The sequence below is a fragment of the Acomys minous genome, assembly GCF_964271855.1.
Source record: "Acomys minous genome assembly, chromosome: 3".
NCBI lineage: Eukaryota > Metazoa > Chordata > Mammalia > Rodentia > Muridae > Acomys > Acomys minous.
The window spans coordinates 103692670-103705153 of NC_140485.1; the positions used below are offsets into that span (position 1 = coordinate 103692670).

Sequence of the window (12484 nt, forward strand, 5' to 3'; positions counted from 1 at the left end):
ATTGTTCTACTCGTTTCTGCCTTTGCAGTATAGTGGGGCTCAATTGTATTAATCAGCCACTATCACCAGACTTTTCTGAAGTACTTTGGATATTCACATGAACTTAAATGAATCATGTGACTCAGATTAAATCCTTACAATCATACCAAGAGCTTTCCAATGGAAAAGAGAACATCTGAATTTATTTTTTATTGTATTGCTTAAATCCTGTTTCCTCTTAGCGTGATTTTTGACAATTCTGCCCACAGACACATTGATTTTAGCTCACTCCCAATGAGTTTGGCCTCATTATAGTTAGTTGCTCTAATTTTCTTTGTTGTCACGTTTCTTCCTTGGCTCAGCAGGAATTCCTCCTTGATTTAAGCCTGGGTAAAGGAACCTTCTAGGATTAAAAATAGGTCTAGGCCCAGAATGAAATATCAAAATGAATGTTGCCAGTGAAATATGCCCATCATGTCTGCCTACTGCAGACAGGGATGGTACCCAAGCTCCTGACATTGGAGACCTCACGTTGACACCCACAAAGTGCCTATCATAGGTACAGCTGATCACCCACCATAAGAACTTTCTGCACCATTAACCTCTTCAAATGTAGACTCCTTTGTCAAGTTGGCTAATAAACACAGTGAACCTAATACTCTCTTTTTGCCACTTAGCTCCTGTCTGCCTCACAGGGATCTCTGGAAAACCATCTGTGCTCTTTCTGATGCGAGCGGTAGAAGATATCTGGTAGACCATGGGGATATTAGAAATGCTGGAGTGTGTAAACATGGTTCAGTAGAACCTCAGAGATACTCCACTATAACCTCTACCATTCTAACTCGAGTGTATAAAGAGAGAGGATGAAAGTGATAAGATGAAGACAAGAATTAAGATTTATTATTTAATTATAAATGTATAAATATTTTCAAAGATATCATTGACAAAATATTGCATTATATATTATTATTATTATAAAATGCATTATATTATAAAATGTATTGCCCCTCCTAAGTAGCCCTTTTCTATTGTGTTTATCGCATCTTTAGTTCATTTGTGATGATGCTAACAGCTTATTATTAGATATAACATTATTTATTTCATGGAAAAGAAAATACTTTTTAAAGAGTCAGACAACTCAACACAATCAAATAAGAGTGACATTTTTTTAACTCCATGCTACCAGGCACTTTCTGATATATCATCTTATTTACCCTAATACCTCTGAAAAATAAAATCCCATGTTTTATCCTCAAAAATCAAGGTAAATTGTGCTGCCCAGATGTAAAAATCTTCACAGTTTTTTCCTCCCTGACTCAATTCTTATTTTTCTATAATTGCATCTTGCCTGGGATATATGTAGGTATTTTTACAACAGTTAATTGGAGTAAATGACTGTCCTGGATTGCCCAGGGTGGAAGACTGAGCAGATGTGAGGTTTTTATAGTTAAAACTGAGTCCCATGACAACGAGATAGTTGGCCCACTATTTAAAGCACCAATGCACTTGAAGGAATGGGTACATTTTCATCAGGGGAGCTAGCAGTCTCCTAATACTCCCAAATAATACAACCCATGTTGAACTAGTGGCAACTCGTGATTTTTAAATAGCCTTCAGTGTTCTGTTAGTACCAGGTATAACAAATGTTTATCTAAATAAGATGTTTCTTGTGATTAAACAAAAATCTAACATGGGAAACTAATTTTTTTGGGGGGGGGCAGAACTAATTCTTTAGAAACAGTTATGAAAGGGGTTACAAACCAGGAGGGACTCAAAATGAGAAAGGCCCAACCCATGGAGACAGATAGTTATTCAAACAGAACGATTACCCCTTTAAAAACATCATTTGTGGACAGTAATGTGGCATATTATACTAAACATTTTCTATGAACTATTTTATTCTTACAATAATAACCTTATAAGATTAAAAAAAAATAAAGAAGACCCTATAGTTCGTGACAGGTGTGACTTACCCAACTCTCCCTGAATTGGAAGCTATCACCTTTCAAAACATTGTCATATGATGGGTCAAGATGTTTTCAGCCAGGTAGTTCATTTAGACAGTCTGTGGGAATTAGAATGGTGTGGCACAGGACATCATGGTGAAAACTCTTCCCATCATGGAAGATAAGAGGGAGGGACTAGGCATCAGTATCTCCTTAAAGGCTACGCTCCAGAAGACTCAACTTCTGTCTGATCTAGGCTCTGTCTCCAAACTGTAGCCCATGTTCAAAAGTAACTTAAAAGCTGATGAATAGAATTACTAATATCCAACATTTTGTCAATGATAACTTTGAAAATATTTCTGAATCCGAAATTGTATACAGTTATACTATTATCAAAAATTGACACTGAGCGAATGAAGGTTTGAAGTACTGCTAACTGCATTTCCTTTAGTAGGCCAGTCTGAAGACTCGCCATCACTCCAAAAATGGGGGAGGGCTCTGCTGAGCACACATTGCCCTTCCAGAGGACCTGAGTTTGATTCCTGGTGCCCACATCTGGCATCTTACAATTGCCTGTAACTCCAGCTGCTGGGGATGTGACATCCATGCGTGCACATGGATAAGAATAAAATTTAAAAGATAAACAACTGCACAAGGCTATTCACCAAAAGCACGGTCAACTTTTTAGGATTTTTAAAAGATAGACTGATGCTCCTTTCATCCCTATTGAAATATTTCATTATGACTTCATTTTCCTGAATCCATTCACATAAGATTGATTTTATTAGCTAAGAAGCCCTTCCTTGTTTCACTAATACAACAATTGATATTCATAACAATGACTTCATGCCATTACAATATTCTTAAATGTTTTGTGAATGAAAAGACTTAAAAGATGTGCTTTAGAATTTGGGGTACAGACCACGTCAAATTCAAAGATTTTCATGCTCCTGTAGCTAACACATAAAGACTAATCGGTTTGCTGAAGATTTCTCGATCACAGCAACCTCCTTATCCCTGACAGTGGTACCCAGGGATCTCCCCCAGGTCTGCTTTCTCATTAAGTTTCTGCTCATCTGATGAATAGTGATGGGCATCTCCCCATGGACGCCAGGAAGTCTCGCAGCCCTCCCCAAATCACGTCCTCGATTTCATTCCCCTGAGAGTAACTCCAAAAAGCTGCTGTCTTTCAGAGGCTCTTCCTCGCTCTCCCTCTAGTTCTGACCAGGGAGAAGTTGCCTGAAAAAGGGTGGTGCCATACAGCATAGAGATATTGTCTGAGGGGACCAAATACAGAAGGCCATCCGGCCCTTCTTTGATTCACATGAAGGAAATTCCATGCACGCCAAAGAGTAGTGACTCCCTGCTTCTACAGTTTTTGGCTTATTCAGATAATCTCAGGATTCAGAGATTTTGTAGGTGCGTCTGTTCTTTAAGAGTGCTGTGGCCAGTGAACACCTTTCCCATCCTTCACGTCTCTCCCAAAGCTGTGTGACTGCCAAGCTCATAGCTGTCTGGCATCACATGCACAGAGCCAGAAGCCTCTAGAATAGTGAGTCCACTCAGTAAGGCTGTTCCCACTGCTAATTTTCGTTCTCTCTTCTACCCACACTGCCTCAAGTGGGAACAGTTTGCCTAATTATAGGATAAAGTGTTTATTGAAAAACTGGACAGAAACCAGAACTAATTCAAACTGAGTTTGGAAAAAAAATGTGTTTTTAATTTGAAAAAGAGAAATTATTAGTATTCTCATGAATTATGTTTTTTTTTTTCGATCTTAAGTTGTTGGGGAAGTTGACATCTTACAAATCCTTTCAGTGCCCTTGTGTGCATCTTGCCTATGGTAAAAAAAAAAAAAAGTACCTTCTCTCTCCGTATAGAAAAGGGCGGAAATCAAATCTGTCTGGCTTATAACAGATTCACCAAACAGTTGGAAATGCCCTCAAACAACAACAACAACAACAATATATGCACATATTAGCATATATTTGCAGACACATTCCTAGACAGAGAAATGGGCTTTGGAGTGAATTAAGCTGAAGAAAACTTCATTCTTAGGGGGAAAAAAACTTCCAGATCCAGAAAGAAAGGCAGCTTTTCATATTCCAGCATGTCTAGAAAGCATAACTTTAAAAGACTTTATGTGACTTCAGTTGGAAATTGCTGGGCTTCTTACAGAAGTGTCAGAAGAAAAATAGAAAAAAGAAGCTCAGTTTTCTGGTACAGGATTCTTATCAAGAAAATGTCCCTGAGGCTGCATCTGCTTTCTCTGTTTCCTAGGGGAAAATAAGCTGGTAGGGGACCTCCTGGTCCTAGGAGGAGCCACGCTGTACGGGATCTCTAACGTCTGGGAAGAATCCATCATCCGAACTCTGAGCCGAGTGGAGTTCCTGGGAATGATTGGTCTCTTTGGTGCATTTTTCAGTGGAATTCAATTGTGAGTAAAAATAACAAGGAACATAAAAGCTATGAGAAGTGGGTTTTCATTTCACAGTTTTTGCCCTTGGAGTGAGAAAACCAAAGCAGAAAAGCAATCACCAAACTCCTGCACAAAGATCTTATTCAATCTACAAACTATATCCTTATTAGTAAATTAAACCCAAACTAAATAAGTGTATTGTAAATTATTGTAAAACATTTAATATATTCTTGGAGATGATTTTTTAAAGAGATAATTAGAAGCGTACCCGTTCTCCCCGTGAGTGGGCTGTAATTTATAAAGAAGGTACAAGCAGAGCACAAATGCCATGACTTCATGCATTTCAAACAGGGTATGTTTTGTTTACTAGTGACAGCTATTAAGAAATTTCTACTTTATTTATTTTTTTAATATATTTTATTAATTTATTCATATTACATCTCAATTGTTATCCCATCCCTTGTATCCTCCCTCCCTCCAATTGGACTTTTACTAGAGAGATGGCTCAACAATTAAGAACACTCGTTTGCTCTTCCGGAGGACCAGAGTTTGGCACTCATCACCCATATAGAGGCTTATGACCATTCACAACCCCAATCTCAGGGGATCTGAGGCCCTCTTCTGGTCTCCTTGGCTACCAGGCATACATGTGGTGCAGAGACATACATGCAGGCAAAAACACCCATATACATAAGATAAAATGAAACCAGTTTTAAGAACAAAATGGCCCTGTTATGGATGTTCTTTATTGCCTATGACTTTTCCAGAATGAAGCATATTTCAAACTCAACTATCAGAACTTAGCTTTCTCTTTTCTTTAAGAAGGCAGGGACATAACACTGAGATTCAGTAAGTGTCAAAAAGTAAAATACAACCACACTTTCAACATTTCCAAAATTGGAGCAAAAGTCATTCCTTAATACATTATCTAGGCCCTCAGAATTTGCTGTAGGTGAAGCATAATTTCTACCAGTGAAGATCACATTTAATTCATATGAGAAATGAAGTCTACTTTCACCAAATAACCGATTGGTAATCCATGAAATTTCTTTCCACAAAATATACTCTTTGCAATTGCATGTATAGGTTTGTTATCAGAAATTACTTGAGGGAAATATTTTTGTATCACCTGAAGCATTTTGTATGTGGAACATTTCCAGCACATTCCTCAAAACCTAAGGGTCCTGAAATACTGATGTAAACTTTCCAGCAGTCAAGACATAGAAATGGGAAAGGCAAGACATAGAAATGGGGCTTTTTTGGGGGGGTTCATTATGAAAATATGATGACATTGTAAAGAGTTTGATGATTCATCTTTGTGAGAGGAAAAATGATTATTTAGATCAACTATATGTGGCTGACATTTTATAAATGGGTGGTTCATTTTATGCATTATTATTATTATTATTATTATTATTATTATTATTATTATTATTACAGAGTCCCAATGTATAGCCAGAGACCCACAGTGCTTTTGCTTGGTCACATGCTGTCATTACTAATGGAGCTCTGTAGGATGCATTGCTGCCAAAATAAGAGCTTTGTGTGGTGAATGAGCTATGTTGAGGGTCCTTTGAACCCAAACCCTTGCTAGCAGAATGGTTAAAATGGTGCCAACTCATCTCCCGCTGAACCTCCACAGAGGGATCTCAGAGTTCAGACCTTAGACCAACAACGCTGCCATCACCCTAGAACTGCTCATCAGCAGTGTGCCTTCTGGGGCCCCTCAAGCTTTGCTGAATCTGAAGATGTAGGGAGGATGTCCAAGGACAGTGGTTTACCACTCTCCAAATGCCTATGAGACACATGCGACTCTATAGTTGTTCAGTGAGTAAATTGGTTAAACCTATAAGCATGGAGTTTTCTAAACCTGGCCATTTGCTTCCCCAAAAGCACATGAATAAAAAGAAACTACACCCTAGAAGCCTGTTTGGCTGATGACAGTGAGGTTTAAATTCTGCCAGACCCTCATGGCTGCTGGCCACACCTAGCAAGACCTTTTGAGGAATGGCCACAGGCTGCTCCTGCAGCCACCAATTTATTTTTGAAGTTCAATTGGTTGCTTTGTTAGTTGTGTAATTATGGTAAACAACAGAAAATGAAGCCAATGTATGTGATCATCTTGCTCATTTCCTTTGACCCTACAGAGCCATCATGGAACACAAGGAGCTGTTAAAGGTGCCCTGGGATTGGCAAATCGGTAAAAAGCTGCTCTTTTGAGATTTGGGTTGTTGTTGTTTTGTTTTGTTTTGTTTTGTTTTGTAAATCTGAGAAACGTGTTTGGAAAGTTGTGTGCATAGGGATGGATGGGGAAGACAAGGAAGGGATTTAGAACATCAGGGGACAAAAATAAAAAACAAAAAAACCAAAAAAACAAAAACAAAAAACAAAAAAAGATGAAGTTACCTTGTCATGTTAGGAAGCCCTTGACACAATAAGACTGGATTTCTTGAATCATCTCATTTCCTGCTTGAGTTTCTGCCAGTTGGCACTGTCAAAGGTGTTTTATGGGAGACACAGAAGTGTGTTATTAGGTTAAAGACCAACCAGGAAGGAAAGGCTCAAGGCAGTTGTGGTGCCGAAATGAGAGCAATTTGCTGCAGCCAAGAAATACAGAATTGATGTGATCATTAAAAAAAAGTAGCACTTCGGTAAAGGAGGAAAGCGAGCTTAACAAAAGGCACGAAAAGAAAGAACAGAATGGGCATTCTGGGCTCCTCGGGACCTTCTCAGAAGGGAGCACTTAGGCTTAAGAAACCATTAACTGTTCTCTAACTGGCCTTGGAAATACTAGGGCGGGCCTTCCACTACTCGGCGGACATCTAGGGCATCTTAGATTTCTCCTGTTTCTAAAGTCATTCTCTTCTAAAAAAAAAAAAAAACTTTTTAGGGTATGGATTTCAGCTCCTTTGGTGACACTCTTGTGACTGATCATTCTTCAAGACCTAGGAGGAAGAGCCTCTTAATTACTCATTAAGTCTATCTTAAGGCGAAGGAGCCCAGCGTCTAGCCCAGCTTGAGTTAGTTCAAGTGGGGGCAGTGCTTGAAAATTATGTGCAAAATGAATGCATATCAGGGTTGCAGGGGGCGGGGGATGGGGAGGGGGCTAGGTGCTGCCCCCGCCACTTCTGATACAGGTAGCTTTGGGATAAGTGACAGCCTCGGTGTATTCTCTTTTCCACTGAGAAAGCGATCCCTGACACCACAGCATCTAAGCCCAGGCCGGATGCGTTCAGAACTGTTTCAACTCCCAGTATCATGCCCTCTGGTGGCTGAATGAGTGACCGACGTTTGTGTGCCGGATGGGCCATCTCAGTGGCTTCAAACCAGGGCTCTCTACCCCCTTTTGTTTGCTCCAGATTCCTCCATTTGTTTCTCAAGGATGGCTAAGGAGTGCTAGAATGAGATGAAACTCAACAGAGAGGAGGGAGGGCAAAGAGGAGAGGAGGGCCGCTGGGAAAGACACCAGCTGCACGGCCGGCCGGAAGCGTGCGCCTTTGTGACTCTTGAAGCGGGCACTCTTAACCGCGACTCGCGCTTCACGGCACTTCATGTACAGTGGTGTGGGGATAAATTAATTTGATATTGATGGTAATGGCAGTAATCAAAAGGAATTTGTCCTCTAATTACGTAGATGTCCTGTGCATGTCCGCTGAGACTCCGTTATAATTCAGTGTTAGTTAAATGTGCCGTCGCAAGGAGGTTATATCCTGAGCTCTCATATTGCCATTAAGATGTCAGTCCCCTGCAGCCCAAGATGATGAAGACTGTGTAAAAAGAACATATCACCAGGCCATCAAATTAATACCTGGTTGGAAATGAGGCTAAACTGGCCCAGGTATAAGATCTAATATTCGTTTTTTTTTTTCCCATTCCAAAGCACTTGTTTGTTCGGATTGGAGATTTTATACGGCAGCCATATTTGTTCCTGTAAACTCACTCTGATCAGCTACAGGGTCTGGTTGTCTAGTTCAGATATAGGTGTGTAGGCATGTGGCAGCCGGTAAATCAATGGCCATTCAAGGAGCAGCAGAAGAAATGGGTCTCTGTTCTTACAGTCAAGTCACCAAAGGGAGGCTGTGGTAACCATAGCAGAGGGCTGAGACCGTGTTGCACTGTCTTCTGAGGACCCGAGAAATGAAAGCTTATGGGCCAAAGAGTCAGAGAGACACTAGGGGAGGTCAACATCCTGTTAACATTCCCCACATACTTCAAGAGGTCAGCCAAGGCCCTAAGATCAGTTCCCAGTAAAACACACGCACACACATACACACACACATATGCATACACGCATGCATGCACACACGCATGCATGCACACACATGTGCACACATGCACACATGCATGCATGCACACACAGAAGGGAGGATAGCATACAAGGCTGTCTTCATTTTGCCATGATCTGTCAATGAGTTCCCCCAACCCATCTCTGTCTACAACTCAAATTCTCCTCACAGAGTCTCTGAGGCAGCTCCTATATCATCAATGCAGAGAGTACAACACACACACACACACACACACACACACACACACACACACACACACCACAGCAGTGGGATAAGTAGGAAAAGAAGCATTTTATATTTTTCTGGATATGAAGATTGTTTTTAATGGGTTTTTTTTTATTCAGTGTGAACTGACTTTAAGATAAAGTTGCTAAAACAAGACGATAACGGTTGTTGCTGTTTTCGTTCCTTTGTTTTACTGTACTCAGCAGAAAGACTGCTGGTGATTATTTAATCAGCAAACTCAAGTAAAACACAGGACTTCATACAGCCAAACTGTCCTCCCCCAACCAGGAATGTTAGGCTCACAGCCAAAAATCTAGTAAACAATGTAAATATCCTCTTTATCTCGTGTGCTATTGTGCGGTAGTGGGTATATGAACAAACGTAAGCTGATTAGAAAGTCAAATGTGGAGGAAAGGATGCTGGGGGCGGGGAGGTCAGTAAACATAGTTTGCTTACATGATGCCTGATGACTGTTTCATTACCCTATCTGGCCATGGGATCATGTGGTCATGGAGCAGGGAAATCCCCATTGAGGAATGCTGGGGAGGTGGCTCAGTACACAAAGTGATGGCTGAAAAAAATATGAGGACCTGAGGTCAGACCGCCAGAACTCAGGTAAAAAGCCAGACATGGTGGAGGGCATGTGGAGTCCCAGAATCCCAGGGGGCTGAGAGACAGATAGAGCTAGATTTGGTGAGCTCTGAGTTTCCGTCTCAAAAATAAACTGGAGAGTGGCTGAGAAGACACCTGATGTTGATCTTTGATCTACACACATACACACACACACACACACACACACACACACACACACACACACACCAGGGATTGGGGAGAGAGAGACAGAGAGAGAGAGAGAAACAGAGAGAGAGAGAGAAAGAGAGAGAGAGAGAGAGAGAGAGAGAGAGAGAGAGAGAGAGAACATTTGTACACACACACACACACACACACACACACACACACACACACACACACGCACACCAGAATATATGAGGTTGAAACTTCTGCCTGGGTTTCTGGGGTCACTTGACTAGGCTTTCAGTTTCTTGTGATAGGAATAATTTGCACTGTCTTAACACATCCAGATAGCTCGAAGCTCTGCATAGGTCTGACCTAATACATATATTCAGAGATGTTATTTTATCTTGCTATTATTATTAATAAAAACATCTTGGCCTGGTGTATACAAGGGAAAGACAGAACACCAGTAGGACCTTAAAGGAAAAGAGGAGATAAAACACATGTATTACAGATACGCACTATATGTACATGTACACAAGATGAAATAGTCATTTGTCAAACAGGACGTCCCTTCTCCCTTTATCTTCAGAATAACTCAGTAATAGACATTGATGGTGTGTACTCAGAATTTCGTCAGACTGCCCATGAAACCCAAGGGCAGGTTCCTTGGCCTGATTCTTACAGATCAGCGTCTTCCCCGCTTCCTGCTCTGCACATACAAATGACCCTTCCTGGTCGGGGCAGACTTGGCCAATAAGAGACAGTCAACAGAAGATAAGAGGGAGAGGAGAAAAAAAAATCCACACAGGTATTTTTCCTTATTCTGTGCTGTTTGTGGTCAGCGCTTTAGAAATTGCTGAATCTCCGTGTCATCTACCTCTGCAATACTCTTCAAATTCCTGACCTTAGGTAATATGGCTCCTGTCATTATTTCTCTACATCATGGGCTACAGCTTATAGTTTTTGATAGTCTCCAGTTGCCTCCCAACCCCTGTTCCCCCTGTCAGTCACTCATATATATTTGTAGCATGTATTCCATTAGATTGTCTCTGCTCAGCCTGGTATGGGCTGTGTTTCTTGACCAGCATGTCCAGTAAGCCGTCTCTCACCTGTCTGGACACAGTAGCAACAGCAAAAGCATCGCCTTGCTTTTGAGACTAGCTAATACATATACCACCCATGACACATAGCAAAGATCCCGTCAGGATTAGCCAGGAGGGTTATTTTCAGTTTCTCCACCTTAAAGATCTCTAGTGCACAGGACCAAGAGTATCCAAAGTCTCAACTTAGTGAGAGCATACATTTCAAATGAGAAGCTCTATTAATGCGCTTAATACAACCATTATGTAGTTGCTAGCCAAAAAGAAAAATAAGAAAAAAAATTCATTTGTTTGATCATGTCTATTGACTGACAACTCTCAATGGAAAGCAAATTGAGTCTTGGGGTGAATTGATGATGTCCACGAACAACCTAATGTCTACCTCGGAGCAGCAGGTGGGTGTGATGTGACAGTATGTCATCCCAGCCCTGTCTAGTCATGGGTCCATTTGACTGACCCACAAAGAGGGTGCCCATACACACAAGCACTGGCTGGCTTAGTACCGGCAAACAGCTATGAAGGATACATATACAGTGCTTCGCCCTGCCACCTGCATTGAACTTCAGCAACTTTATGAAACACACTTCAGATCTTTACATAGGAACCATCTTGATTCAGTCTGACTATTACAATGATGGTCTGTAGGCTCCAACTTTTCCAAACCTACTTTATTTGGGGTTCTTTAAATGCTTATACCTCCCTTCCAACCCACCGACCCTAGATAGGAGAGAAAGGAGATTTATGGGAACAGGAGAAGTAGACTTTGTTGAATTCAGTTCCTGGGAGTGATTCCCCTGGTGTAGTCGGCAGGAGTTCAGCAGACCAGCAATTCCAAGAAAGTTGTTGCTGGAACATAGAACAGCAGCCAGAGCCTGGAGCCTCGAAGCCTTCACTGGAATGGTTCCCTCTTGGAGCATCTTGAAGTACAGCGATAAACAGCCAAGCAATACCACAAGACCCAAAAAAAAAAAAACCCCACCTCCTGTTTTGGATACACACACACACACACACACACACACACACACACACACACACACACACACATCCTCTCCGAGTCTGTACTAGGATGTTTTTCAGCTGGCAAAAACCCAGGCCCCACACAAGGTGATCTGACCTCCAAGACCTCCAAGTGGATAAACATCACCTGCTTTCTCACAAGTCTATTCCCCATCCCACACTTGGGATCAAAACAAAAACATGTTTACATCCATTACATATCCCACACTTGGGATCAAAAAAACAAAGCAAAACAAAACATGTTTATATCCACCACAATGGTCTACAATCTAGCTGAGTTCCTACTCTGCTGAGGTCAGCAAATGTGGTTCGAAAGCTGTACCCCTTCTCTGAGCCTGCTCACAATGCATCCAGAACTCCACTAGACAGAACTACATGAAATTATGAATGATTGCCTAAAACAACATGTTTCAATGGTGTTTCACAGCCTCCGAAAACCCCATCCTCCCATTGCTCTGTCCATCTCAGTACATGGTACCACAACTCACCCATTGGCTGCAGTAGAGAGCCACTCACCTCCTTGATGCCCTCTTTTCCCCAACTGTTTATTTCCAAGCCATCAATAGGTTGGCTCAGCATTCACAGACTCAGCCACTTCCCTGTTTCTCCCCAAGTGAGCCACTGGCCTTTCTTGCCTAGACAGAGATGCTGTTCTTCTCACAGCTCTCTTCCCATGCTTTCCTCATTCTGTTCCTCCTCCAAAGAGGAGCCAAAAGTCGTGGTCCTAAAATGCAGATCAGATCTCATTAGGTCACTGGTGCAAACTGCTCTGGG

General features: G+C 41.4%; 1 protein-coding gene across 9 annotated transcripts in view; it reads left to right on the top strand.

Annotated features, from left to right (window-relative positions):
- SLC35F1 (solute carrier family 35 member F1) overlaps nucleotides 1–12484 on the top strand; it is a 487869-nt gene that overhangs the window by 445408 nt on the left and 29977 nt on the right. For all 9 annotated transcript variants that reach the window (XM_084777332.1, XM_084777331.1, XM_084777329.1 and 6 more), the window contains 2 exons: nucleotides 4206–4362; nucleotides 6492–6544. In XM_084777332.1, coding sequence (XP_084633458.1) covers nucleotides 4206–4362; nucleotides 6492–6544 — 210 coding nt within the window. The remainder of the gene's footprint in view (nucleotides 1–4205; nucleotides 4363–6491; nucleotides 6545–12484) is intronic.